Source organism: Mauremys reevesii, linkage group 5 (assembly GCF_016161935.1).
Source record: "Mauremys reevesii isolate NIE-2019 linkage group 5, ASM1616193v1, whole genome shotgun sequence".
Lineage (NCBI taxonomy): Eukaryota > Metazoa > Chordata > Testudines > Geoemydidae > Mauremys > Mauremys reevesii.
In genome coordinates this window covers 118,216,468-118,242,665 of record NC_052627.1, presented here as the reverse complement: position 1 = coordinate 118,242,665, position 26,198 = coordinate 118,216,468, and the positions used below count along the sequence as shown (strand labels likewise).

Sequence of the window (26,198 nt, the reverse complement as noted above, 5' to 3'; positions counted from 1 at the left end):
TTTGTTTGCTAGACGCTGGGAATGGATCACTTGAGGATTATTTGTTCATTCCCTCTGAAGCACCTGGCATTGGTCACTGGCAGAAAACAGGATACTGGGCTAGCTGGACCACTGGCATAGGCACCAACTTCTCCTGGCACTGGTGAGTGCTTGCCCCCCGGCCCTGCCTCACTCCACCTCTGCCCCACCCCCTCCCACCCATGCCCCACTCCCATTCCAACCTCTTCCCCAAAGTCCCCACCCCAGCGCCACCCTCCCCATCCCAACTCCACCCCCCACCCCTATTGGACTCCTTACCCAAATCCCCACTTCAGCCCCGCCTCCTCCCCTGAGCAAGCCGTGTTCCCACTCCTCCCCGAGCTTGTTATGCCATGAAATAGCTGTTTCATGGCAGCAAGCGCTGGGTGGAGAAGCGGGGATGCAGTGCACTCAGGGGCGGCGGTGAGGTGAGCTGCGGTGGGACGCTTGGCTGCCGGTGGGTGCAGAGCACTCACCAATTTTTCCCCATGGGTGCTCCAGCCCTGGAGCACCCACGGAATTGGCGCCTATGATCACTGGTCTTGGGTTGCCAGGCCTCTGGTATTTGATGGGAATGGGCCATTAAATGTCTGGTCAGCAGCGCAGTGGGGCTAAGGCAGGCTCTCTGCATGCCCTGGCTCCATGCAGTACCTAGAAGTGGCTGGCTTTTCCCTCTGACTCCTAGGCAGAGGCACGGCCATTGGGGCTCTGTGCACTGGCCCTGTCCCGCGCACCAGCTCCGCAGCTCTCATTGGCTGGGAATTACAGCCAATGAGAGCTATGGGGGTGGCACCTGCAGATGGGGGCAGCACACAGAGATGCCTGGTTGTGCCTCCACTTAGGAGATGGCGTGAAATGCCAGCTACTTCCAGGAGCCCCCTGAGATAAGCACCACCCGGATCCCACGCCCCGAACTCCCTCCTGCACCCCCATCCCTGGTCCCCGCCCTGAGCCCCCTCCCACACTCAAACTCCCTCCCAGAGCCCATACCCCCTCCTGCACTTCGAACCCCACACCCATAGCCAAAGCCGTCACCCCCCCCACCCCAACCCCCTGCCCCAGCCTGGAGCCTCCCCATATCCTGAACCACTCATTTCTGGTCCCACCCTGGAGCCCTCACTCCTTCCTGTACCCCAACCCCTGCCCAGCCTGGTGAACATCAGGAAGGGTGGGGGAGCGTGAGTGATGGAGGGAGGGGGAATGGAGTGAGCAGAGCCTCAGAGAAGGGGTGGGGCATGGGCGGGGAAGGGAGGGGGTTCAGTTTTCTGCAATTGGAAAGTTGGCAACCCTACACTGGTCTGACTCAGTATTGCCATTCTTATGTTCTTAGACGTGTGCAAAAGGGGCGGGGGGGGGTCTGGTAGATGTGTGTAACGGCAGGGCTGGCCTTAGGGTGTGGGCCATCCTTGCAACCACATGGGGTGTCATAGTCTGGGGAGATGGTGCCATGTGGCAGCGCAGACATGCACGCTGCCAGTGTAGTCACCTGGCATTGGCTGCTGTTGGAAGACAGGATACTGGGCTAGATGGACCTTTGGTGTGACCCAGGGGTTCTCAAACTTCATTGCACTGTGACCCTCTTCTAACAACAAACATTACTACATGACCCCAAAGTCTGTGCCGGCCTGAGACCCCCCCCCACCCCGCCCTGGGGTGGGGTGGGGGGTGGGGCAAAGGCAAAGCCTGAGCCCCACTGCCCGGGATATGTGTGTGGGGCAAAGATGAAGCTCAAGGGCTTCAGCCCCAGGTGTGTGTGTGTGGGGGCGGTAACCTGCGCCTTGTCACCCAGGGATGAAGCCCTTGGGCTTTGGGCCCGGGCAGCGGGACTTGGGCTTCGGCCTCAGGCACCAGCAAGTCTACCAGCCCTGAAGCCCCCATATCTCACTTTGAGGTCTCGTGCCACAGTTTGCGAACCAAAATGGCCGTCCTTATGTATAGACAGCGACTGCTTGGTGCTGGCAGGGGAGAGTCATGTGTGACGGGGGGTGTGCCCAGACTTCTCTGAGCTGCCGCCTGGTGGAAACGGGGTGAGTGGTGACGCACAGCTATTGCGTGCCCCTCTCAACATTCTTCTGTGCCCCCAGGGACAGGGCCATCCTTAAGCCTATGCGGCTGCACCTGAAAATTTGTGGCACCCCTGGATCTTAGTGTCCAGCCTTCTGCCCCTTCCTATACCTGGTCTAATCTGACCCTTCCTGCAGGCGCCCACCACAGCTAGTTGCTGCAACCTGGTGAGTCTTCCTCTGGAGGGGATCTAGTACTTAAAAGTAAAAAAAGCCTGTCAGACCTATTAGCACAACATTGAACCATTAAAGAGACACTCAAGTGGTAATGAAGCCATTTGCCCATCCCCAGGTAGCTACTGTCAGTTTCTGAATTTACTGATAAAAACAGTTGGGCATTACTGTGATATTTACTCAGACCATGTTAGGCTACAGGACCTTACAGACGCCCCCTGACTTGGCTTTCCGGAATGGAACAATTGCATTTGTGTAAGTCAAATTTTGCGAAAGTTGGAAACATATACCCGTACGCAAAAATTCCCCCAACTTGAAAATCCTATTTCTGGCTTATGGAACTTTTTAAATAAGTGTGACTTTGCATAAATCAGGTCGTGCATAATCCGGGGAGCAGCTGTAGTTTAAAATTCGCTTTAAAAATAGTTCATTAGTGTGTTGCTGACGATTATAAAAAATCATCTCTCTAAAAAAAAATCCTTGCATAGATTTTTAGATGCACAATCTGACTAGTAATCTTTTGTCTTAAATGCTTGGACCTTCAGCCATATAGTTTTTTAAATGAAACCTTCAAAAGCCCACCCTTTTCTAAAATAGACATGCGAGCCCGGGCTGCTGTTGGTCATGGGGCACCAGTTCAATACTACTGCATAGGGCCCCATAAATCCTATGGATGGCCCTGCCCAGGGAGCTGAGGGGGCGGGAGGGGGGGGGGAGCGAGGAGCAGCACCCAGTGCTCTGGGCACCCAGGTCACGTTCCCCACCTGGGCTGTGCTGTGAGGAGAGCATTAGGAGCTGCTGCTCTCTCCTTATGCAGCCCAGGTGGGGAACGTGACCTGGGTGCAGGCAGCCCTGACAGGGCTCCTCATCCCCCACCCCACAGCCCTGCAGGAGGAGCAGCTTTTGGGGGAGGTGGGGCGCGCAGCAATGCCAGCTGCTCTGTGCATCTAGGTTATTTCCCCCCACATGGGCGCAGGAGGGGAGGGGAGAGGTTAGGGGCAAGGATTCGGGGTAGGAAGGGAGTGCAGGGGTTGAGGCGCAGGGGTTAAGGCAAAAGGGAGTTGGGGGTGCAGGATGGGGGGATGCAGGGATTGGGGCAAAGGGGGCACAGTGCAGTGGCGTGTGTGTGTGGGGGAGGGGGGATGAAGGACCGGCGCCTGGCGAGCCCACAGTGGCCTGGGGCAATTGGGCGGCACCCATGGGGGCCAGGAGCAGTAGGGGCCGAGGCTGAGCCCAGGGGAGCTGGGTACCAAAATCCAAGTTTTCCCTAAGGCTAGCCCTGTGTAAAGGCAGAGGGTCTCAGCAGGGCGAGGTGGAGGTGAGACCTTTAGCTGGGTGGCTGGCAGCTTCAGCGCCAAAAGTCATCTTGTGCCTCAGCAGCTCCACCCCTCTCCCAGGCAGGGCCCACAGTCACTCACAACGCTGGATAAACTGCACAAGGTCACCCTTTGCTGGGGAGCGACTCAAATTGCAGCCAGCTGCTGCTCAAAAGCCAGGTGGCCGGCTCTCCTGCAGCCTGTGGCCAGACTTTTAGCCACTGACCTCTACTGCCAGACCTTTCAACTGAGCTAGGCACCTGCTGCGCCTGGCAGCAACTTCTGAAGGACAGGAAGTACATAGGGAAAGCCTGGGCTGCAGCAGGTGTGGAGGTTGTTGTTTGGTCCCTCGGTTCCTTGTGACTAGAGGCTTTGCAACAGCTCGGCACTGGCCATTGTATGCATGGGCTAAGCTTCCCCAGTCAGCTGGGCATGGCCCCACCCCATGCTCCTTCCCACTCCTGTTCTTCCCACATGACCCCAGGCTAGGCTGCTCCTCTTCCCTGGGGTTAAGGCGGGCTGGCCAGTGACCTGGGCCAGCCGGGGTCTGGGGTGGGGTGGGTTAGGGCGGGGGCTCCTCCGGCTGCGGTGGGGAGCTCAGCGCTCCGGCAGGGAAGGAGGGTGGAGTGGGGGGGCCGCAGGCAGAAGGCGCGGGTCTGGGGGGGCTAGCCTTCCCCAACAGGTGGTTCATGCCCCATCCATGGTCTTATGCATGTGTCTTTTTTGGGTGAGAGTTGCTCCTCTGGCATGATCTGGAACTTCACCTCAGTAGTTTGAACAGTGCAAGCTAACGGCTAGAAGAGGGCCAGGCACCTGTGTGCCACCGCTGAGAGTACAGCAACCATCTGCATAGCCACAGCCCAGGGCTACATACTACTACCATGCTGACTTGGTTGGTGTGTGTTATTTACCATAAGGGCTCAAAGCAGCCAGGACAGGAAGCATTTTGGTTCCTGGCTTGCTGAAGAGCATGTGACAACTGTTTGCTAGAAACTGACACCCCCTTGAGAGATTTTTTGACATGCCGCATCCAACCAGTTGTACCACAGCATGGGAACCCCATCACTACATGCAGTATTGCTGTCAGTTTGGGCAGGTACATAAATGAACATTCAATTTCAGGAATATGCCAGGGAATTATGTTCTAATTATTGTCAGCATGCACATGTTGCAGCCTCTACACTGAGCTACCACTATTATTTCTGCCTTTTTGTGCGATAAGGTACCACCTATCTTTCTCTCCCTGGAAAAGCTTTTAATCACTAGAACCTGCTACTGCCCATTCTCACCAAAATACTACAAATTGGCTAAAGTAGACATCAACGTACAGTCATCGCATTCTGCGTAATCCAACTGAGGCTTGATAATCTGATTCAGAGAAAAGCAGCTCTTGGCTCTGAACACTGGGATTTCCTAAATCTTTTGGTGCATATTTTTTATTCCACACCTTTGCTGCTTTTTGTTCTGCACATTGGATGAAATTCTTTTCTCAGTGGACAATAAAGTGGGCTATGCAGAATGCAAGCTATAAAACAAGTCTGCAAGTGTAACCCACACACCTGCAAGTGGATGTGATGTTCTGTCCCATCTAATGGCCCCGAAACCACTTAGTGAGAGAGAGAAAATATGTCTGCTTCACAGCCTTAGCTAAGAGCCCGTTGGCTTTTAGTTCCTGCAGTAAAGGCTCATGCACTAAGCTCCAGCGGTCCCCGGTTTGATCCCACCCACTGACAACCAGGGGTCTGTTGGTGTTACAATGCCAAATGGGTGCATGGTACAAAAGTTTACCACTTACTCCACCAACAGAGTAGCAAAGGCCACAGGAGATAGTATATAGTGTTTCAGTTGTATATTGTAATGGCTTGTATTTCTACATCCTGGCTGCACAATCACATACACTATTATGGTAACGCAGTCACCTCTGGGATGGAGAATAGTGATGAGCCATTAACAGCGTTCTGGAAAACAGTGTAGCTGGCAACCATAGAAATCAGGACAAACTGATTCTCTTTCCAAGAAGTGCTATTTAGCAGAGCTGACTAAACCTCATTTTTAAGTTATCATCTGAAAGAGCCATAGATAGTGAACTGCATGGTGCTCAGTTCATCTGTCTCAGCAGATGAAAGCACTTAGCTGACTTGGTTGGAAATCAAAATATAGGTTCTACAGAACTGAGCTGTAGCACATATAAAACAAATGGACCAGCCATCCCTTCAGTAAAAATATATCTATTTTAATATTCCTGGACAATGGCGCACCAGACGGGCCAAGGTCTACACTGCAAGGTTGATTCTGATCTCACCTTCCCTGCTGTTACTGCACTAATTTATGCCCATGTGAGAGGTGAATCAGGCCCCACATGATGGAAGTGGACTGCTATGTGAAGTGTACGTGTGTAGACTACAGGCCATTCTGCCACAATGCTAAGCCAATCTGGCTCTATGCCACCACTGAAAGTCCTTAAGGAGCCTGATGAGTCCACAGTCCACTGGAAAACAACGTGATCTATCAAGTGGACAATTTATTGCCATTTCCAAGATCATTGCCCTTTTTGACCAACAGACCTTGATCATCTGTGTTAGCTCTGGCTGACCTGATTTCTTCTCCCTTGCCCACCCCTCCTCGCAACTGGATGCTACAGAGGGAATGTTTTTTTAAAAAGATGATCCTTAAGAGTCATCATCATCTCCCCTCTTTGTCTGTTGATTTTTCAGGATAGGGTGAAAGACCTCTCTCTTTTCTCAGGCTTCTCCCTGTAGTAGCTTATGCTAGGTATTTGATGGGAGAGTCTGTGTTTATATTGGTCAATTGTATTTCTTTAGAATTTTTTTTTAGTCTCACTTCGACTATGTTAAAAGAACATTAAGTCAAACACGCAAAATGCTAAAATGGAGGATGCCCAGGCACTTTAATTCAGGCCCCTTGTGTGTATGCATCATCATATGCTGTCCTTTCCATTGGACTCATTCTGTGCACAGGGATAGATGGTGCTCACTGAATGGGTACCTAGCGAATAATTTCTTTTTGTCCTCATCATTCAATGTGTGTCCCTATTCTTTACTTTCGGCACATCATTCAAAAAAAATTATTTATTTCCTCACAAGTAAAATCCCCGATCTGAAGCATGTAAGTGCTAGAGCTTCTCAGCAAAATGGCTGTACGACCTTATTAGCATCCATATTTTCCTTTGCCCTTGTTCTTAGAACAGTTTTAGCTGAAACTTAAAAAAAAAATTTCAAGCAGAGGCAGACACCCAGCATGACAATTTAAACCCCAATGGTTGAAGTTTGGTTAAGTTATAAAAATGGAAAACAGGGTCTTATATTGGAATGTTAGGGTAACCTTAACTATAGGCATCGCTTATGATATCCAGTCAGTGACTTTGATATAGAGCACCTTCCAAACATTCAAAATACAAAATAAACACATTCTTCTGCTGCAAAAAATACCCACTGCCACAAGGATTATGATGTGCATGCTCAAAATAGCATCTAGCAAAAAAAAGTGTTGGAATTATCTTTAACCAAAGGAGAGAGGAAAAGACAATTCACTGATGTCTCATTTTGTTTTTTAATTATTTAAGTGTCACAAACACTCTCTGAACAAATGTGAAAAACAGTTATACAAATCCAGGAGCTTCTGAAATATTCATTAATCTATGACTATCTGGGAAGAATTGGCCCCAACCCTTCTTCCCTCCTTACTCATCCACTATAAGATTATCTGCAGTGAAGATCTGATGCAATGTCTATTGAATTCAGTGAAAGTCTTTCATTTTACTTCAGTGGGCACTAGCTTAGGCTGTATATTTAGATTATTCTAACTTTCTATTAAGCCTTTGCAGCAGCAGTGCCTTAAACACATACTTTGGGTTAGACCGGTCAGTAGTCCCACTGACTTCAATTTTAGTTTCATGGATCAGGATGGATTTATTGGTAACAAAATGTAGTTTCCCCAATAGTAAAAACAGCGGAGCTCTCACATATAATACCTACTGTTTTTTTGGAATGGATTATTTGAAAGGCTGATGTGATGCAGCTGCAAAGTTTAAATGATAAAAGATGTGCAAATTAAATGTTTATTTATAACTGATTCACTTAATTTGACTATCACAGTATCAGTTCAGTGACTAAAATGTAAAAGGACTGAAAACATATTCCTTACAAAGGACAATCCTGTTGGGTGCTTAATATTTAATTATCTGCTTCTCTAGGTATTTGATAAGTCCCAGGAAAAGTGATCTATTGGGTATATTGATCTCACAACATGAAAAATATGTTCAGAGTTCGTTGTGTTGAAGACCTCTTGAGAGTCTACTGGATAAGTCTTGTAGGTGCTTCTTTACCTAAAAGGGCAAAAACAGTCACTAAGTGATCAGGAAATGCTGTTACATATTGACATTGTACCATTGGTGTATATGGCACTTGACAGACCTGTAGACGGACAAGGTCATTCCGCGATGACTGAGAATTTTAAGGCCCAACTGAGAGAGACTATTCCCGAAAGCCAAACCTATTACCCAGTCATAGCAATTGTGAACTTCTTTGATATTTGAAATCAGGATTTCCTGATATGACAAGAAGGATGGTGTTGTGGTTAAGGCGTTGGACTGGGACTCAGGCTTTCATGCCCAGCTCTCTTACAGGTTTCTTGTGCGTACCCCTGGACAAAGATGCCTCAGTTAAAATGGGAACAATACTAATTCCCTCTTATCACCTTTTGTTTTGTCTATTCAGATTGTAAATTCTGCAGGACAGAGACTGTCCCTTACTATGTGTTTGAACAGTGCCCAGCACAATGGTACCCCAATATCAAAGGGGATCTGTCACAGGATGTACCTGCCCTATAGCACCCCCTTTTGGCCAAGTGTGGCACTATAAATGCCATCTGCCTGGATTTCCCCTAATATCATCAATAAGTTCACTAACACTACATAAGGAACAATGCCCATTCTGAGGGGTCTTGTTTATTAACCAAAGACCCAATGAAAATACAGGCAAGTCTTCACCCCAGCATCTTAGCTGAGAGACAGTCAGTCTTAGTTTATCCATTCCCACTCAGCTCCAGCAGGGTTCTCTTGGCTTGCATCCCCCTACGCTGGAGTCATGCCTATTACCATTAGCTGGGAAGAATTCTTCTCCGGAGCCAGAGGCCTGTAGAGATCGGTCAGCTGCAGCTCCTCTGGGGCAGCATATAGTTCCTGACAGACCAGGCAGGGTTCCTGCCACAGTTTGAGAGTTCCCTGTAACAGGAACACACCTTCCAGGCTTCTTGTTCCAAGCCTCTCCTGCGAGCTCCTCTTCCCAAGAGCTTCCTGTTCTGGGAACCACTCCAGGTGAGCTCTGGTAATCCATTATCAGGCTCATTAGCTAATTAGCTGCCAACCAGCCACCATGGGATTTAATTACTTCCACCTGGGCCTGAGTTGGCTCCTTCTCAAGAACCTGTCTCGGGGGGGGCTGGTCCCTGACTCCCCTTAAAGGGCCAGCTCCCATGACAGGGCCTCAAATCACTATTGTAATACAAATTATGACTAATAATGAATAAGTCAATAGCATGGATAATAAGTACAGGAAAATCCAAATTCCCTCTATCAGAGTTAAACCTACACTGGGGGCATATAGACACTTCACAACACATCGTATTTGTACAGACCTTGTATCCCAATTCTTTAGTCTTTTCTTCTAGCATGACGTATTTCTCTTTGTTTCTGCTCAGATGATCTTTATCTCCCGTTCCCTCCACATGCTTCAGTTTCTGATGGGAAATCTCCAACTGTTTCTGGTAATGATGATGTTTTTCAATTTTTGCTTCAAAGTGTTTCAGCTCCTCCTAGAACAATGAATACACATTTCAGGGCTAAATGTGGTCTTCTTTCCGAGGTTTCCTCCCTCTCTTTCCCTGCAGCTCACTCCTAATGCTATTTTAATGAGTGTCACACACTGAAAGCCCTTCCAGCTCTCTGGGGTAATGGAGCATCATAACTATCCAGAAATTCAGCTTTGGAGGAAAGCGTCCAAACATCAATCTACTGCACAAGCTTCATAGAGGCCATTAATGTCTGAGAGGCGCAATGACACTATGGTGACAAGCACCATGGAAAAGCCTGTAAGTTTTTACAATGCGTTTTCTGCGGACACAATTCTTACAGAGGTCACTTTTCAATATCAGGCCCTTAATGCTCAGAATTAGCTCTTTTCTGATTGGCAGCCCAGCCATCCCCTGGAATAGAACAAAGTGACAACCTCTTCGACTAGTGCTGAAAGGGGCCAGGTTGACATCAGTGACATCTTGGATTTATCCACAGAGAAGATCTCCTGTATACTGCAGCAGAGGCAGCAAAAATGCAAACTTCCCTAAACACCCAGTTAGGCTCTTCTTAGACCACTGTTCGAGAGTAACTTTAGTCTCCATGCATTTTTGGGGCTGGCCCTCGCTACCAGCAATACCAACTGTTGTGCCAATTATGGTGATGGTTCCCTCTGCGATGTAACACTTGCGCACGAAGAACTGAAATCCACCTCAATTATTTCACGTAGGGTATGTCTACACTGCAGCTAGGAGTGAGCCTGCCAGTCTGGCTAGACAGACCTGTGCTAGCACGCTAAAAATAACTGTGGATGTTGCGGCATCGCCGGAAGCCCAGGCTAGCCACTCAAGCTGGGACCAATCTAACCCCCAAGTGCAGGTGGCAAGCCCAAGCCTCGGCTGCTGCTGCAGCGTCCACGCTGCTATTTTTAGCATGCTGGTATGAGCCATGCTAACACAAGTTTGTCTACCGGGGCTGTGACGCTTGCTCCCAGCTGTACTGTAGACAAACCCTTAAACAACATTTGGCACTAGTTTGACTCGGGTCTAGCGTGGCAGAGTTTTCACTCTGAGCTGGTGGGAAAAAAACAAAACAAAAAACTTTGCCATTCTAATGGGTTTCCCTCCAGCTTTAGAAGCAAAGGTCTCGCTTTCCTCTCAACAGTTTGACTGCAGAGGGGAATGATTAGCCTGTTATAACATTCTATTCTGTTTTACACACTACGTGCCACTATATTTTAGCACTGGGTTTGCCTGCAGTTTCTAATCTGTTCAAGCTACTTTCCTTGGATGATGTGCCAACGCAGCACCTTTCCTTATAAAACCTTGTGCGGTTTGCTTTAAAGGAGATCAACCAAAATAACAAACATGAAGGCCTGACCTTAGCATTAGCTCGAGTACTCAAACAAGAATTTCAACAAATTTCTACCTTTAACTCTCTTCTTCCCACATTATAAGTCAGTGAAGTACACCCTATAATCCTTACCTTCCTCTTTCTAGGACGATACCCCAGCATGTGCTGTGCTGCTGACAGCAGCAGATCTCAGCACTGGTGCATGGCATTTCCCTAAAGGAAGATTTCTGCCCAAACAGTCAATCTGTTTCTAAACTGTTTCATATTCTTATTTTAGATCCTACTGGTGGAAAAGGAAGTTTTCCTTATTCCAAGGACAGATGCAATGGGCCTGATCTACCTCTCCCACTGTTGTGTATGCCTGATCCACAGCTCACGGAGGTCAATGTAATTAAAACACGTTTAACTGAGTGTGGAAATCAGACTTCATGTTTCTAAGAAAGAATGGTCTTGTGGGCTGGACGGTGACTCTGGAGATCTAGGTTCAATTACAGGCTCTGCCAGATTTTGCACATGACTTTAGGCAGGTAGTTTAATCTCTCTGTGCCTCACTTACTCATCTGTAAAGTGGGCACAGTAATACTTCCTGGGGGAGTAATGATGGGGACCTTATAAATACACAGATAAAAATTCAGAAGCAGACTTGAGGGCACAGCTCCTCCAGCCACGAATGGAAGATAATGCTATCCCCAAGCAGTCAGGGAAACAGGACAAGCAGGCATGGTATAAACTAAATAGAGAGATTTTTAATTTCATCATTAAAAAAGCCAAAAAAATGCAAGCACGAACACCACAGTAATTCATTTATCAAAAAAGGCATTCACACTAAACAGGATCGCTGTGCCTCTCTGGGTTAGCTGTGCACTGCTCCTTCCCATGAAATGACCAACAAGTAACCCTCCCACAAGGGGCAAAATAACAACCTGGTGGGGAAGTTAGCTAGCTGGTGTTTCTTCATTTTAGTTTCTATCCTTTCCATTATTTCCCAAAGTATTAATTACAATTGGGGATTAGAAGATGATGAGTGGAGAGGTGATCTGGTTGCACAAAATAAGGGCCCACTCTTACCAACAATTAGGGGCATGCGTAACTTTACTCCTATGAGGTTCCACGACAGACCATGGAGCTACTCACATTAGTAAAGTTACACATATGCTTCAGTGTTTGCAAGACTGGGTCCCAAGTTTGTCTCTTGATCATGGTGAGTGAAGAACAACAGAAGGGAAAAGGGTGCATTACCACATCCTGAACGTAGTGTACATAGATCAGAGGGGTAGCCGTGTTAGTCTAGATCTGTAAAAAGCAACAAAGAGTCCTGTGGCATCTTATAGACTAAAAGACGTATTGGAGCATAAGCTTTCGTGGGTGAATACCCATGCGTCTGATGAAGTAGCGTACATAGCATTTCTTAATGTTGAAGAGAAAACCCTTATCTAAATTCTATCTTACCCGAAATGATTCGAGTTCTTTCTCAGTAAAGTTGGCTGATTTGGCCATGTCCCATAAGTCAATCACTCTGGGTTCTTCAAATTCTAAACCAACAGACATGAAACATAATTATTTTAAAGTTTAAGTTGTTAATATTTGATGCCATGTTAACATGGCTAATTAACAGCAACACTCACATAGCTTTACATGAAAAACGTGCACACACCAGCACTGCATTACTGAGCAGGTCTACCTAGATGGAGGACAAATTCTAATATTTTACTTAGATGTTTAGTATGGTAGATATGGGACCTTTAAAAAACAAAACCAAAGGGACACACACACCCTGTGTATGGTCTCCATTACCCTCTCTGCCTTCATGGTAAAGGAAATAAAATCCCAGCTGATTTCTGTTGGATGGGCTTGGAGCACAGGAGTGTCCCCTCTATAAAAGTATTCATCCTATTCCCTGCATTTAACCCTCCTCGGGTATCCAGAAATGGTGATGGTTTCCCCTAATGTAATAACGCCTAGAGGGTTCAATCAGAATCAGTGCTCCATTGTGAAAAAAACATCCATCCCCACAAGGGGACGTTCCAGCGGCAGCAGCCACTGGGGCAACTCTGGCAACATGGCATCTACAGGAGCCATGCTGCAGAAAGGCTCTGAGTAGCCAAAGAGAATGAGGACCCACAGGGTCTCCGCAGAGTTGGCCTGAGCCTCCATAGATCTCCGAGAAACACGCAGATTTGGAGAGAATCAGAGGCAAACCTCCTGGTCATTTTCAGGGACAATGGTTTGTTCCGCTTTCCCACTCAACCAAAAGGCACAAGGAATGGAAGCACCATGAGAACCTGTTTCCTGTCCTATATGAAGGGCCTCTGTAGACCAGGTGTTCTCAACCTTTTTCTTTATAGCATGTTGGAGGGGGCTCAGAAAAACTCCACGGCCCACCTGTGCCACAACAACTGGTTTTCTGCATATAAAAGCCAGGGCGGCATTAGCGGGTAGCAAGCAGGGAAATTGCCTGGGGCCCCATGCCAGAGAAGCTAAGTTGCTCATGCTTGGCTTCAGCCCCGGGTGGCAGGGCTCAGAGCCCCAGGCTTCAGCCCCATACAGAGGGGCTTTGGCTTTCTGCCATGGGCCCCAGTGAGTCTAACACTGGCCATGCTTGGTGGACCCCCTGGAACCTGCTTGTGAGCCCCCGCAGGGGGCCCCGGACCCCTGGTTGAGAACCACTGCTGTAGATGACAAACAGGGTACTTGGACTGTAAAATCAGCACTTAAACAGAGTAGGCTAATGCGTCCCTTTAAATGCCCCATGTCTGTTTGTTAGCACTTTGTACAAGGCTCCTTTGGATTATAACTGGTTATTTGCCTACTGACTTCTCATAAAACTGATTATAAATGGATGTGGAACAGAGTGAATCATACCACTGGCTGTGTCATAGCCCTGGTGGCTGATTTTACGTAAACGATCAAACCCTTGATTGATGCTTCGCATTTTGTCTTTGAGTTCTGTGTGTTTGCCATGCAAGATTTCCTCTTTGAACTGGTCCTCTTCAGATGGGTTGATCATATTTTTGTGGATTTCTGTTATCAAAATACAAACATTAATTCATAATAGGCCAAATTCCGAGAGGACAGAAGTACCTGCAAATTCCACCAAGTTGGATGGGAGCAGTTGATGCTCAGATCTTATCAGCACTTGACCCACTAGTAAATTAGCATAAATAGTGCACTTTAATAACACTGATTTTTAAGAGTGTTTGCTTCTCAATATACATGCTTTGGACAGGAGTGGTGCAGACATATTTTATCATACATAAATCAGGTCAACAATGTCAATAAGAAGATCCAGAATTCTATTGCCCTATTTCCTGAAAAATCCCTACGGCAGTACGACAGCATTGCCCTAGGGAACAGGAATATGGACGGAACACTTGTGTCCTTGCTAAAAAGGCTGCTGGAATGCCCCAGATGGGCTGTTAGCAGCCAGGCATAAGTCAGAGCAGCCTCAGGTGGTGTCCTAACCTGTGCCAGGTGTGGCATGCCAGGCAGCAAACTGACCTCTGGTAGTCTTAGCTGGAGGTACCACAAGGTGGCATAAAGCCCCCTTTGCTCCCCTCCTCTTGGGTCCAGCATAGACCTTAGCTGCAAAGAATCTGGCTTCTCACTGCTCTAGCCATAACTCCATCCTTCCTCTTCAGCTAAAACCCAGATCTGATCCCCACCCCCACCTGCACATTGGGTGCCTCCACAGACCTATTTTCCACTGGATCAGGGCCCAACTGCTAGAACAGGGACTCAGCACTTGCTGATGTTTTCCCAAAAGCCACAATGAATTTATTTTGCTAAGCTGACAATCTCCTTGCTCACTGAAACACATGCAGGTGTTATAAAACAAAGAACAGCAACGGTTCCATTAGCTATAGAGATTCTTGGCAGAGGATACAGACTTGTGCCCTGCAAGTATCTGTGAATGGCAGCATCTGCAAAGCAATCCTAATATAAATCTAACAATTCGTCTTTAGGATTTTAAAGATACTTTAAAACAACTGAGCGATTGGCAGAAAGAGGGCTGCACTGCAGTGGAATCATCAGACAAACATTCAGACACCTTCTGTTCTGCTCACAGTCTCTAGCAGGATATTATATTCATGAATCTTTTCCTTGTGATGCTTAAATTCCCGCCACAGCTTATCCAGCTCCTGATCGGAAAACTTCCCAGAGGTCTTGGCCTGAAAGAAATATGAACGAGACAGAAGCTATAATCCTTTTTCATTTCCCAGGCCAAGTGATGCTACATACACTCACTTGCCAAATAAAATTCCCTTCACATTTAAAAAAAAAAAAAAAGATTAGGTCAAGCCTCCCTTCAAAATCTCTTCGTTTTATGTCTTATTGTGTCTCAACATTAGGGCAGAACGTAGACATGGGCTCAAATCTTGGCCTCACTGAATTCAACGGGAGCTTTACTGTTAACTGTAATGGGGCCAGGATCTCACCTACCAAATATCCAGAGACATGATGAAAATTGTTATTTATTATTATTTGTATTATTGTAGAGCCTAATATCCCTGTCACACACATTCCATAGGAAGCAATCAGTCGGTTATTGATGCAAGAGACATGAACTGCACACCTGAATGTATAGGGTTTGTTTCCACTAGGGATTTAGACTGACACATACGGAGAACATCTATTCAAGAGCTCTCATTCTATTGGCAAGTAAATATCGTACTGTGTCATGTCCCTGCTCTGCACCAAGCTGTTTCCCATTGTACTAGCTATTCACAGTTAGAGAGGCACTCCATGTGCTTCCACGGTAGAGGGACGGATGTTGCTCTGTTTTTCTTCCCACGGGTTAAAAGTGAAATCTTTTTATATTTGTACAGAGCCAGAGGCTCAAATTTTGTTTGGGGAATACTTCCAAGTGATTTTGTTGTTGTTGCCAGTTCTCAAAGAAGGGCACTGTCAGGTTCAATTTTTTTTTTTAATAAAATCAAACAAAAAAAAAAACCCCTTCCTTTGCTCTTTACTTATACCAACATAGATTGATAAAGCAAAGAATTTAAAAAACAAATCTACTTTTTACTAATTATTTCCCTTTTGCAGGTTCTTCTAATCTGTTGTTACTGCCCAAACTGGAACAGTTCTTGTTTTCAGGCACTAGCGCGAACCCTGAAGGTTTCACTCAAACACTACAAGGTGGGATTTTCAAGTTAAAAAAAAAAATCCCTTAAAATCGTTTTTTTTTAAATAATTCTAATTAAGTTTAGCCATTTAAACAAAACAAAACCCAGGATACATGGCTGCATCTCTGAATGTTCATACAGAGTGAAATCCTGGTCCCTGTAAAGTCATTAGCAAAACTCCCATTGACTTCACTGTAATCAAGATTTCACCCACATATAGTGGGTGTAACAGGTACAATGGACCAGATCCTCTGAGAAGAGAAGTACCCTCAACACCCAATGATTTTGGTGGAAGGTGAGAGCACTCAACATGCCATAGCACCTGGCCCAGTGTTTGGAAACAGAGTTCTAAAGCTTCTCAGTGCAAGTCAGGGGTTTCTAGAAAACTTAAACACACATTTGAATGAACATTTACTTCTTACACTGAAATATCCAGAAATTAAACACACCTTGCTCCATAATTTCTCCAGTCTTGGATCATCTAGCACATCACTTTCTGTGCCATCTTTGATGTAATTGGTATCTACTAGTTGGGCATCTTTCTTTCCATTCATTCCATATTTAGTCATAATTACTGTCAGTGAAAAACAAGAAACATTAGAACCAATAGTAGATGGTTCCCCTTACCCCCCAGAACCGCTTTCCTGAGAGTCTGTGGAATCCTTGCCCACTTGGTGAGGTGTTCTATCTTCCTCTATTGGTAGCAGGGCCCATGTAGAAGTGGATGAGACAGCTATAGCTTTGGCTAACAGAGCTGGGTCTTTTAGGTCAGGCTGCAGAGGCTCATGCTTGAAGATCCAGAGGTCCCAGGTTTGATCCCCTTACTGATGACCCACCCAAGAACATGGCGTTACATCTCTGCCCTCTCCTTTGAGTCTCTCCTTAAGACTCGCATCTACCATGAGGCCCATCGACCCTGGATCCTCCCTGAAGAAAGCTAACAAAAATAAAATACCATACAAACCAGATCAAAGAAAAAGCACGGAACAAGATACTTGCTAAACAGCTCCACTTTCACCTTTTATTTTCCATGAGTCTATACATTAAAAAAAAAGCGCTATCTTCAAGGCAAGGTGTTTGTCGTCTGCAAAGCACCTACCCCGTTTTGTCCACAGAAATGTCAGTTTCACACAGTGCTTTGAAGTTGCAAAGTTACTTTCATTCAGCACATACTGAAATGGGATACAGAAATTCACTCCCCCGTGTGTCCCAGTTAAAAAGACGACATAGCACTTACAGTAGTTACTACCAAAAGGGCAGCATCTGCCACAGATCTCCCATAGCAATCGTTAGAACAGGAAATAGCTATTAACCATATAGCAGCTAGTGGCAAGTATTGACTTTAATAGCAACCACTGTAAGACACTATTAATATTTTTCCTTCATTGTAAATGAATTTCTGTAGGTTTGTTCAGTATGCAACTGATGACCAACTAAGCCATATGATTTCAAAGAGAGCTAAGGAAAACATAACATTCTTATAAACATCCTGATCAATGTCCTTCTTTGCTGATCAGTTTGTCAGGAATTTGCAGTGGCACTGAACTACTGAAATGGTGACAAAGGGACACCGCTAAAGCATTCAGATTTCTAAGGTTAAAGATTGTTCAGGCTACTAAGGGGCAGACTCCTTTGCTCTGAAGAGCTCATTCCAATTATCCTTAACAGCGATAGCAATTATACTGTGTGTGTCCAGACAGAATAGCTAAAATAGTTTATTTGACCTCAAAGCACACTGACTACAAATCTTAAAATTACTGTAAAATAAAAGCTTCATGGAATGGAGGATGATTTTGGGGTAGGACGTAACACGTGAATACCACCAATACCATCAGCACTTCTATGACATCTACAGAGACCCTCCAAGAGTTCTGCAACATTAATCAATGCTCAACACACTGTTAATTAGGAATAATTGTGGCACAACTCCCTATTTGCAAAATAGGGATAGAGTCCATCCTCGCACAGCTAGTCAGTTGCAAGGTCAGGCCTCCCGAGTCCTGGCCCTGTGTCTTCACATGATACACACTGTACTCCTCTGCAAATTCAAATTCTCCGAGTCACCATTACAACCCCTTTAGCAGAAGGGCACTGAGCAGCACCCTCTCTGGAAGCCATCACTGTCCCCAGAACAGCCTGAGGGATAGCTCCAGAGTGAGCATATTGGGGAGGAAGGATGGCCTCACGGTTTAGTGTCAGAACAGGGAATTAGGAGACTTTGGGTCTAACGAAGGCGCTGCAACTGACTCTCAGGCAAGTCACAGTGCCATATTTTCAGATGCTGGCCTCAATTTCTGCAGGTACAAATTCGAGATGAAGATTTTATACACAATATAATAGCTCAATTTCAGAAGTCAAGAGAACTTCTATTTTTAAAAAGTGTCTAAAAATAAATGGAACAAATACAATCATCACCAGGATGAAAAGCAAGTTATCAATTAAGGTGCAATGCTGTTTGATTTTGTTCCGTGCTTTCTCTGAGACAAAGTTTTCAAACCCTAGGCGCCTAAAGCTAGGAATCTCATTCCACTGTAGGAACTGTGCCCAGCCCTAGCAGCTCCCACTGTCTTCAATATGAATTTTGTGTGTTTATTGCCTCTGAAAGTCAGGCCATTTATTTAATAACCTAAAAATAAATGTTGACACCTAACTTTAGGTACTGAGTGACAATTCTGGCCTCTTCAGCAAAGTTATTCCTTACCATGTAAATTGCGTCTAAGTTTGGCTTCTTTTTCTCCATCTTCATCAAGCCCTTCAGCCTTCAGCTTTTTCCAGCTCAGCTCATCCTTTTCTTGTATTTTGAGGTCACTATGTAGCTCTGCCAGTTTTACAGCCGATAGATGAAGCTAATGAGAATGGAGAAATGCTTTGGTTAGTTGCCTTGTAATAACATGCATGCGCATACACAGCTGCAAAGTTACCTCTGAAGCTGACTGGCTTAGAAAACAATATTTCACATTCCACTGAAATGGGACAGTGGAACTCAGAGCACAGGGACCTCAGCGTGCAAGACACTGTATAAATAAACTCCTTGTATGATGCTTCCATTGGTCCTTAACATCCATATGCTAAAGCTGCCTCTGTTCCTCAGGCCCCCAATCATTTCTGTAACAGCCATGCGTGGGTTAAAAAAAAAAAAAATCTCCTGCTGACATTAAGCTTTAAATAAGCTGGAATGAGAAATTAACTCTTCAGCTTTGGTTGGGGAGGGAAGGAAAGCAGGTGAACTTTTAATGGGACATCACAATATTAAAAAAAAAAAATCTTTATCTGTTACTGATACTGCAGCACACTCCACTAATATTTAACCTTACACTGGGATCGGTTAAGCTTTCTTTCATGCAGAACTAACAGAACACAGAAATACACTAGAAATAATTCACACAGCAAACTGATTTAATTCTCAAGGATTCTCAAAATTGTTGCAATAAAACCTTTAAACATCTACCTTGTCGTTAGGCACACATTTTCTAGTTAATAAAGGATCAACTGCATTGTCCACAGTTAAATGCCTGATTTATCGCCACTTCCTATGGCACGTGGCTGGTAAACATGTTACAAACTTTAAACTTAAGGAGAGAGAAAAGTAGAATTTTCAAATGAAGAAGTTTCACAGAAATCAGATATTATTTCAAACACTGAATTTTTCCTGCAAACTTTTTTTTAAAGACTTCCTTTTTAAGGTTTTTTTTTTTTTTTTTTTTTAAATGGAAACTTTACATACAATATTTAAACCTGTTTTTCCAGCAAACAAGAAACAAACAAGTTTGTGGTGTCCATTTTTCATGTCTTGTATCGGTGCTGAGTAACTTTTGATTATCATCAAACCCAACAACAGTGGATTTTTTTCTAAAGTTGTAATGTTTTGTTTCTGAAATATTCCCATTTCAGATCAGAAATCCAATTTAGAACATAATCCAATGGGAAATTCAGAAAAGGATACCTGGAACATTACAAAACATAAGAGGAGGGTAAAGCCTTTCAACTTTGCCAAAACTTCTGTAGAATTCTTTTGCCTTGTCTGTTCTAATATCAGTGCTGGATACTGAAAAGAGAGCAGATAAAACTACTACTCAAAGCACTGCTCCTATTTGAAGTTCATCTCACACAGGCCTCAGGGTGATATCACCTAAAACATTATAAGGGGTAAGGTGCACGTACGTGGAACCTTACTGACTGTAACACTGGCAAATGGTACCAAGAGTTGTGTGTAGCTAGTAATGAAAGTTGATCAGAAGAGGTTTATAATTAAGCTGTCAAGTGCCAAATTATTTGCTCCTTGCCTAACGTTTAATATTGTTAATTGACAACATTGGGAACTATCACCAGAGACTCTGTGAAACATTACAATGTCATAGCAAAGACTGCTAGGCTCAGTTGTAATCATTACCCACAGCAGCAAAAGCAGGGCGGTTCTGATTAAAGAATGGAACTCAATGGACTTCACAACACAATATTGTGCTAGACTTTGGAACCTATTGTTTCTTAGGATTTAAAGCTCATGATGGGACCGTCCAGTAGCAGATGATATTAGACCTATTTGAGCTGCAAAAACAAAAGCACAAAGGGTTCTTTAAAAATTAATTACAGTCAATGGAAAATGTGTCATTAACTTCAGTTGGTATAGAATAGGGATGGGCAATAATTTTCATGGGGGGGGCACTTCACAAATTTTGTTAAGTTGTCACAGGCTGCACATTTCTACTATATTAAAGGAGGGGGTGCGAGGTCTGGGAGGGAGTTTGGGTGCAGGAGGGCACTCTGGGGTGGTGCAGGGGATTGGGGTGCAGGAGGCGGTGCAGGGTCTGGGAGGGAGTTTGGGTGCAGGAGGGGGCTTTGGGCTGGGGCAGGGATTAGGGTGCTGGAGGGCGTGTGAGGTGCAGGCTCTGGCTGGGAGGTGCTTACCACAGGTGACTCCCGGCCAGCGGGGCAGCAGGGCTCAGGCAGGCTGCCTGCCTGCCGTGGCCCCACACCGCTCCCGGAAGTGGGTGCGGCCAGCAGCTGCTGGCACGTCTCTGCGCACCCCTTGAGGGGAGGGGGGCAGCGGGTCTCAGTGCGCTGCTCACCCCCACAAGCACTACCCCGGCAGCTCCCACTGGCGGGTTTCCTGCCTGGGGCGCACAGAGACGTACCAGCAGCAGCCTGCTGCTTCTGGGAGCAGCGTGGGGCCATGGCAGGCTGGCAGCCTGCCTGAGCCATGCTGCACTGCGGGACTTTTAGCAGCCTGGACTCGGAGATCGTGAGGGGGCAGAGGAGGCTGGACACAAATGTTAATCATGGTGGGCAGGACAGAACTGTTAGATGGGCCGGATGCAGCCCACAAGCCGTATTTTGCCCACCCCGGGGTAGAATGAGGCCTTTGATAAAAGGAGCCCTTGTACTGAGATCTCTCTGATAGGTATTACAGGTCAAGTATATATCAGTTCTAGGGAGAACTGGAGTTAGTCATGGACAGAGAGAGAGATCAACCTTATTTCTAGGAAATTGGGAGGAACTGGGTTACCACTGAATAATGCAGCACTGCTCAGCTGAATTACAACACATGGCTGTGATGCAGTACTGAATTGCAACACCCACCCCGATGCAAAACCACAGAGCTCTTTATTTTCAGCTATTTCTAATAAATGGTCAGAAGACGATGGTCACCAAAGCTCACAATACAGAGCTCAATGTTGGAAGAAGGCTCATACAAACCTTTCACAAGAAACCCAGCAGTGAAGCTGGTTTGGGATTTCATTACCAGCGTAAAAATCTTAGTGAAGATTTGCTGAAAGGATCATGTAGGCTTACGCGAAACCCCCCCCAAAAAACAGGTGAATGGAGATTTTTGGTTAATTTGAACCTGAAAGTAAAATTCAGGAAGTGAGAACCGCTGCTTATTAAAGGCACATTTAGTCTAAACAATGTATTGCCTCTCTAAAGAGGACACCCTCTAGCATGTACTATAGCTCAATTCTTTACCTCAGCTCACATTTCAGTGTAATATCTGTATAATAATGTGCTACCGAGTTCCTCTAATCAGAAATTCACAAGATATTCCAGTTTTGCAAAATTGATTTAAGTGACAATCTCAGCATTGTCATGAGTGCTTTCACATCTATATTCTGGCATTCTGTTTTCCCCACCTGTTGGCTTTTCCTAGCATGGCACTTCCTCCCCATATGTACAGGTGAGGGGAGAGAGATTTAAGACACCCACTCTCGCTGTGTGTGCAGAATTTTGGAGGCGAGGCAATTTTATTTGCCACGCAGGGAGGGCAGAATACTTGGAGTTACGGGGAGGGTAGCAGACTCCTGTGGGCATGAGAAGAGGGCATAGTATCTGAGCCCAGGGCCTGAGGAAGTTCTCTGCCAGAACATAGGAAATCCCATAGCCCCAGGTACATAATGAGGGTACAATATTGGAATTGAGAGCGAGTGTGTAGGTGTTTACTGAAACATGGAGGTTAAAGCACTAGGCTAGGACTTAGGAGACCTGAGTTCAAGTCTCTGCCCCACCAGAGACTGCCTGTCTGACTTTGAGAACTGAGGTTAAAGTGATTTATCTAATCTGTTAAAAAAAAAAAAAGGGGGGGGGGGAATGGGCAGGGATAATAGCACTTCCCTACCCCATAGGGGTGTTATGAGGGCAAAAACATTTGAACAGTGTGAGGCGCTCAGATACTATAGTACTGGGGGCCATATAAGTGCCTAAGATAGAGATAATCTAACAGAAAGGCCAAGGGATAGGGATCACCACAGACACACAGGAGTGAGAAGAATGGTATAGCCCGTGGGGGAGGGAATCACGGTGTGTGCCTAAGGGAAGGCCCAACCTGGGAGCTGGACGGGCAGTGACCGGGACTGCAATAGGCACATAAGGGCCAGTGAAGCTTCAGTCAAGATCCACCACACATATCTGATAGTCACCTTTTGCGCTGAATTGAGGAATGGTAGGGCCAGTGCAGGAAGGGGTCACAGACCCAGCAGTCAGTCAATCAAACTTGGGCTGGGTCGCCAAGGTGCGCTGTCAGCACTGTTGCACCAAAGCTCCTGCTCCCAGATCATAAAAGACCTCCACTTTTTTTCCAGATGATGTTACACACTAGATGCGGTTGCTTGTTACTAGAAGCACATGTGGTCATTGCCAGATCTCTCCTACAAACTCACTTACAGAATCACCTGCAGAGGCTGGTGTGTCCCAGATGAAAATTGTACATGACTCTCACATAATAAATGAAAGTTCCCGAGGGAAGGGGGGATGCACAAGGGAGACAGCTTGGGCCTTTATCTAGTACCTAATATCCCACATCACATAGTAAGTCAATGTCAGGTGCAGTTTGCTCCACATTTCAGCAATCCCAGAGAAAGACTCAGAGACAGTGGTACATGTTCATACCACCACCAAATATACTGGGGGCCACCATACCTTACCATTAAGCTTCTTCCTGCATTTGGGCCAATATTTTTTAGGCTGGGTGCCTAAAGGTAGGCCCCCACAATCCATATTTAGGCATCTAAATCTCCCGATTGGCAGAAGCGCACCCGCAAATCCCACTCAATGGGAGCTACCGGGGTTCAGCCCCTCCGAAGATCAGGCCACTTGTGTTCAGCTTCCTAAAGTCGGGGGCAGGGGCCCAGCTCCAGACAGGGAGGTTTGAAAATGCTGCGCTCTGCAGCCAGGCACGGGCACCCTGACCCCAGCGCGCAGGGGAAGCAGTTGCGAGGAAGCGAATGAGCGACTCACCCGCTGCGCTTTCTCCCAGATCTGGTTCAGCTTCACAACCCTGAACTCCCCGGCCTCCTGGCGCTGCGGGCTGCCGGCTGCAGCAGCCTCGTTCGCCTCCTTGGAGTATTTGCCTCCCTGCGCCAAGACAACCAGCAGCAGAGAGGAGCTCAGAGCCAGCAGCTCCCAAGCGGCAGACATCGTCCCCCCGTCTCCTCTTGCTGCGGCAGCCGCTGCGGAGTCACCCAAGCGAGCAGCCGGCCTGGAGAAGAGGAAAACTACAACCCCCACGCTGCAGTGCTCCACAATGCACCGTGGTCGTTGTAGTTCGCCGTGAAGACAAATGATCCAGCCCCAGGGAATCCTTACAAACCTCTACTACAAGACCCAGACTGCATTGCACACCGGAAAACCAAGGGGGCTGATGGGAGGCTTAAAGGAACCTAGGAAGGGGCAAATTATTCAATCAGTGCTCTTGTGAGTGAGCTAACAATGCAGCTGTCTGCAGGCACAGCCTTCATTGTGCAATGGTGTTTGCTATTTCAGTATCAGGCAGCTGCTTAAATATAGAACATACAAGCCAAAAAATAAAAATAAAAATTTTTGCTTTTCACTTTTGAGCAAATTTTGTAGGGGGAGCCCGAATTATAGCAGGTAAATGCAGGCTGCAGTTCTCCTACTGAGAGCACCTTTTTAGGTATCTTAAGTAATCAGCTTGGAGTTGTTGATTGGAGGGTATGAATAGGGTCCAGAGTGACCTAGACAAATTAGAGGATTGGGCCAAAAGAAATCTGATGAGGTTGAACAAGGACAAGAGCAGAGTCCTGCACTTAGGAAGGAAGAATCCCATGCACTGCTACAGGCTGGGGACCGATTGGCTAAGCAGCAATTCTGCAGAAAAGGACCTGGGGATTACAGTGGATGAGAAGCTGGTTATGAGTCAGCAGTGTGCCCTCATTGCCAAGAAGTCCAACAGCATATTGGGCTGTATTAGTAGGAGCATTGCCCATAGATCAAAGGAAGTGATTATTCCCCTCTATTCAGCACTGGTGAGGCCACATCTGGAGTATTGCATCCAGTTTTGGTCCCCCACACTACAGAAGGGATGTGGACAAATTGGAGAGAGTCCAGCAGTGGGCAATGGAAATTATTAAGGGGCTGGGGCACATGACTTACGAGGAGAGGCTGAGGGAACTGGGGTTATTTAGTCTGCAGAAGAGAAGAGTGAGGAGGGATTTGATAGCAGAAGAGAAGAGTGAGGAGGGGGTTCCAAAGAGGATGGAACTAGGCTGGTCTCAGTGGTGGCAGATGACAGAATAAGGAACAATGGTCTCAAGTTGCAGTGGGGGAGGTCTAGGTTGGATATTAGGAAACACTATTTCACTAAGAAGGTGGTGAAGCACTGGAATAGGTTACCTAGGGAGGTGGTGGAATCTCCATTCTTAGAGGTTTTTAAGGCCCGGCTGGATAAAGCCCTGGCTGGGATGATTTAGTTGGGGTTGGTCCTGCTTTGAGCAGGGGATTGGACTAGCTGACCTCCTGAGGTCTCTTCCAACCCTAATATTATATGATTCTAAAAGCATCATACACAAAGTGTAAGGCAAGATCCAATTCTTGACTGGGAGGGTTGGGTTGAGCAATATCCACCTCCTGATCTGTGTGTCAGCATTTAGATTTGGGTTTTTAAACATGTGGTCAAAACTTTCATGTAGAACCTGGGTTATTATATCAATAAATGAAAACAAAATACATATTACGTATTGCACAACCTAATGGGAAAGGAGCTCTAGCCTGTTACACAGGTCAGACTAGGTGATCAAAATGGTCCAATCTGCCTTTAAAATCCATAAATAATGACTCTCTAGCCTGTGCTGTCTTCTCTTGATTCCAGCACCCCAACAGAAATGGCAGAAATCTGGTGGAAATATCTGTTCGTATGGCAGTGCTGTTATTGCTGCTTCAGTTCTGCACCCTCCAATACTCTTTGGGTACAACAAGCTCCCTCCTTCCCAAAGCCCCCACTTACCATTTGCTGCCTCACGGGAGGGGAGTCTAAGGGCCTTCAAACCCCTCCTTGAGTATTCAGAGAGGCATTAGCCGTATCATTTCCTGTGCAGGGAAGGAGGGGAGATATCAGATCTGACCACTGCCCCTTCTTATCCAACAAGGTTTTCTGGGTTCCTTAGCCACCCTGGCAGCCACACATGGGTAAATGGGGATCTCAGGGTGGGTACAAATTGAGGCGACAAAGGGCTTGTGGAAAGCAGCTAGAAAGGGTGGGGAAGAGAGGTTGGAGGCCTTCCATCCTAACCCTGAAAATTCCAGAGGTGGGGCAGCAGGGTTGCTATCGCCTCCTGAAAATACCAGTGGGGGCTAGGGCCTTCACCCAGACACCCTGTGGAAGGAGTCTGGGTTGGCTGCAGGGGTGGGCATCACCATGTTGCATGATGGACACTTGACAAAATTACTGTACTTAGTGATGGACATGGGGGGGGGGAGGGGAGGATGTCATTCATTCAATTTTTTTGCAAAATTACCAGACCTTCAAAATTTTTACCACAGACACTTGCGTCCATGTACAGACATGTTGATGACCTCTGGTTGGCTGGGAGAAGGATGACTACAAGTAACGTAG

General features: G+C 46.3%; 1 protein-coding gene across 2 annotated transcripts; it reads right to left on the bottom strand.

Annotated features, from left to right (window-relative positions):
* Positions 1-6,704: 6,704 nt before the first annotated feature.
* LRPAP1 (LDL receptor related protein associated protein 1) lies at positions 6,705-23,973 on the bottom strand. 2 transcript variants are annotated; one of them, XM_039542224.1, is made up of 8 exons: positions 23,585-23,971; positions 18,561-18,705; positions 16,309-16,433; positions 14,782-14,902; positions 13,596-13,754; positions 12,183-12,265; positions 9,227-9,403; positions 6,705-7,916 (listed from the first exon to the last, which is right to left on the bottom strand). In XM_039542224.1, the coding sequence occupies exons 1-8, from the start codon at positions 23,762-23,764 to the stop codon at positions 7,851-7,853; spliced, it is 1,056 nt and encodes a 351-aa protein (XP_039398158.1). In that variant the 5' UTR covers positions 23,765-23,971; the 3' UTR covers positions 6,705-7,850. The 2 variants fall into 2 exon arrangements, with proteins under 2 accessions (XP_039398158.1, XP_039398157.1); XM_039542223.1 differs by lacking the exon at positions 6,705-7,916 and adding an exon at positions 8,649-8,813 and having other exon boundaries at positions 23,585-23,973.
* Between the last annotated feature and the right edge of the window lie 2,225 nt (positions 23,974-26,198).

Excerpts from the sequence above, each read along its gene's own strand:
- LRPAP1 (XM_039542223.1), bottom strand. The coding sequence starts at position 23,764 with ATGTCTGCCGCTTGGGAGCTGCTGGCTCTGAGCTCCTCTCTGCTGCTG. Across the intron at positions 18,706-23,584 it reads TCTGGGAGAAAGCGCAGCGG|CTTCATCTATCGGCTGTAAA; the intron begins GTGAGTCGCTCA and ends CATTCTCATTAG. Across the intron at positions 9,404-12,182 it reads AAGAACTCGAATCATTTCGG|GAGGAGCTGAAACACTTTGA; the intron begins GTAAGATAGAAT and ends TCATTGTTCTAG.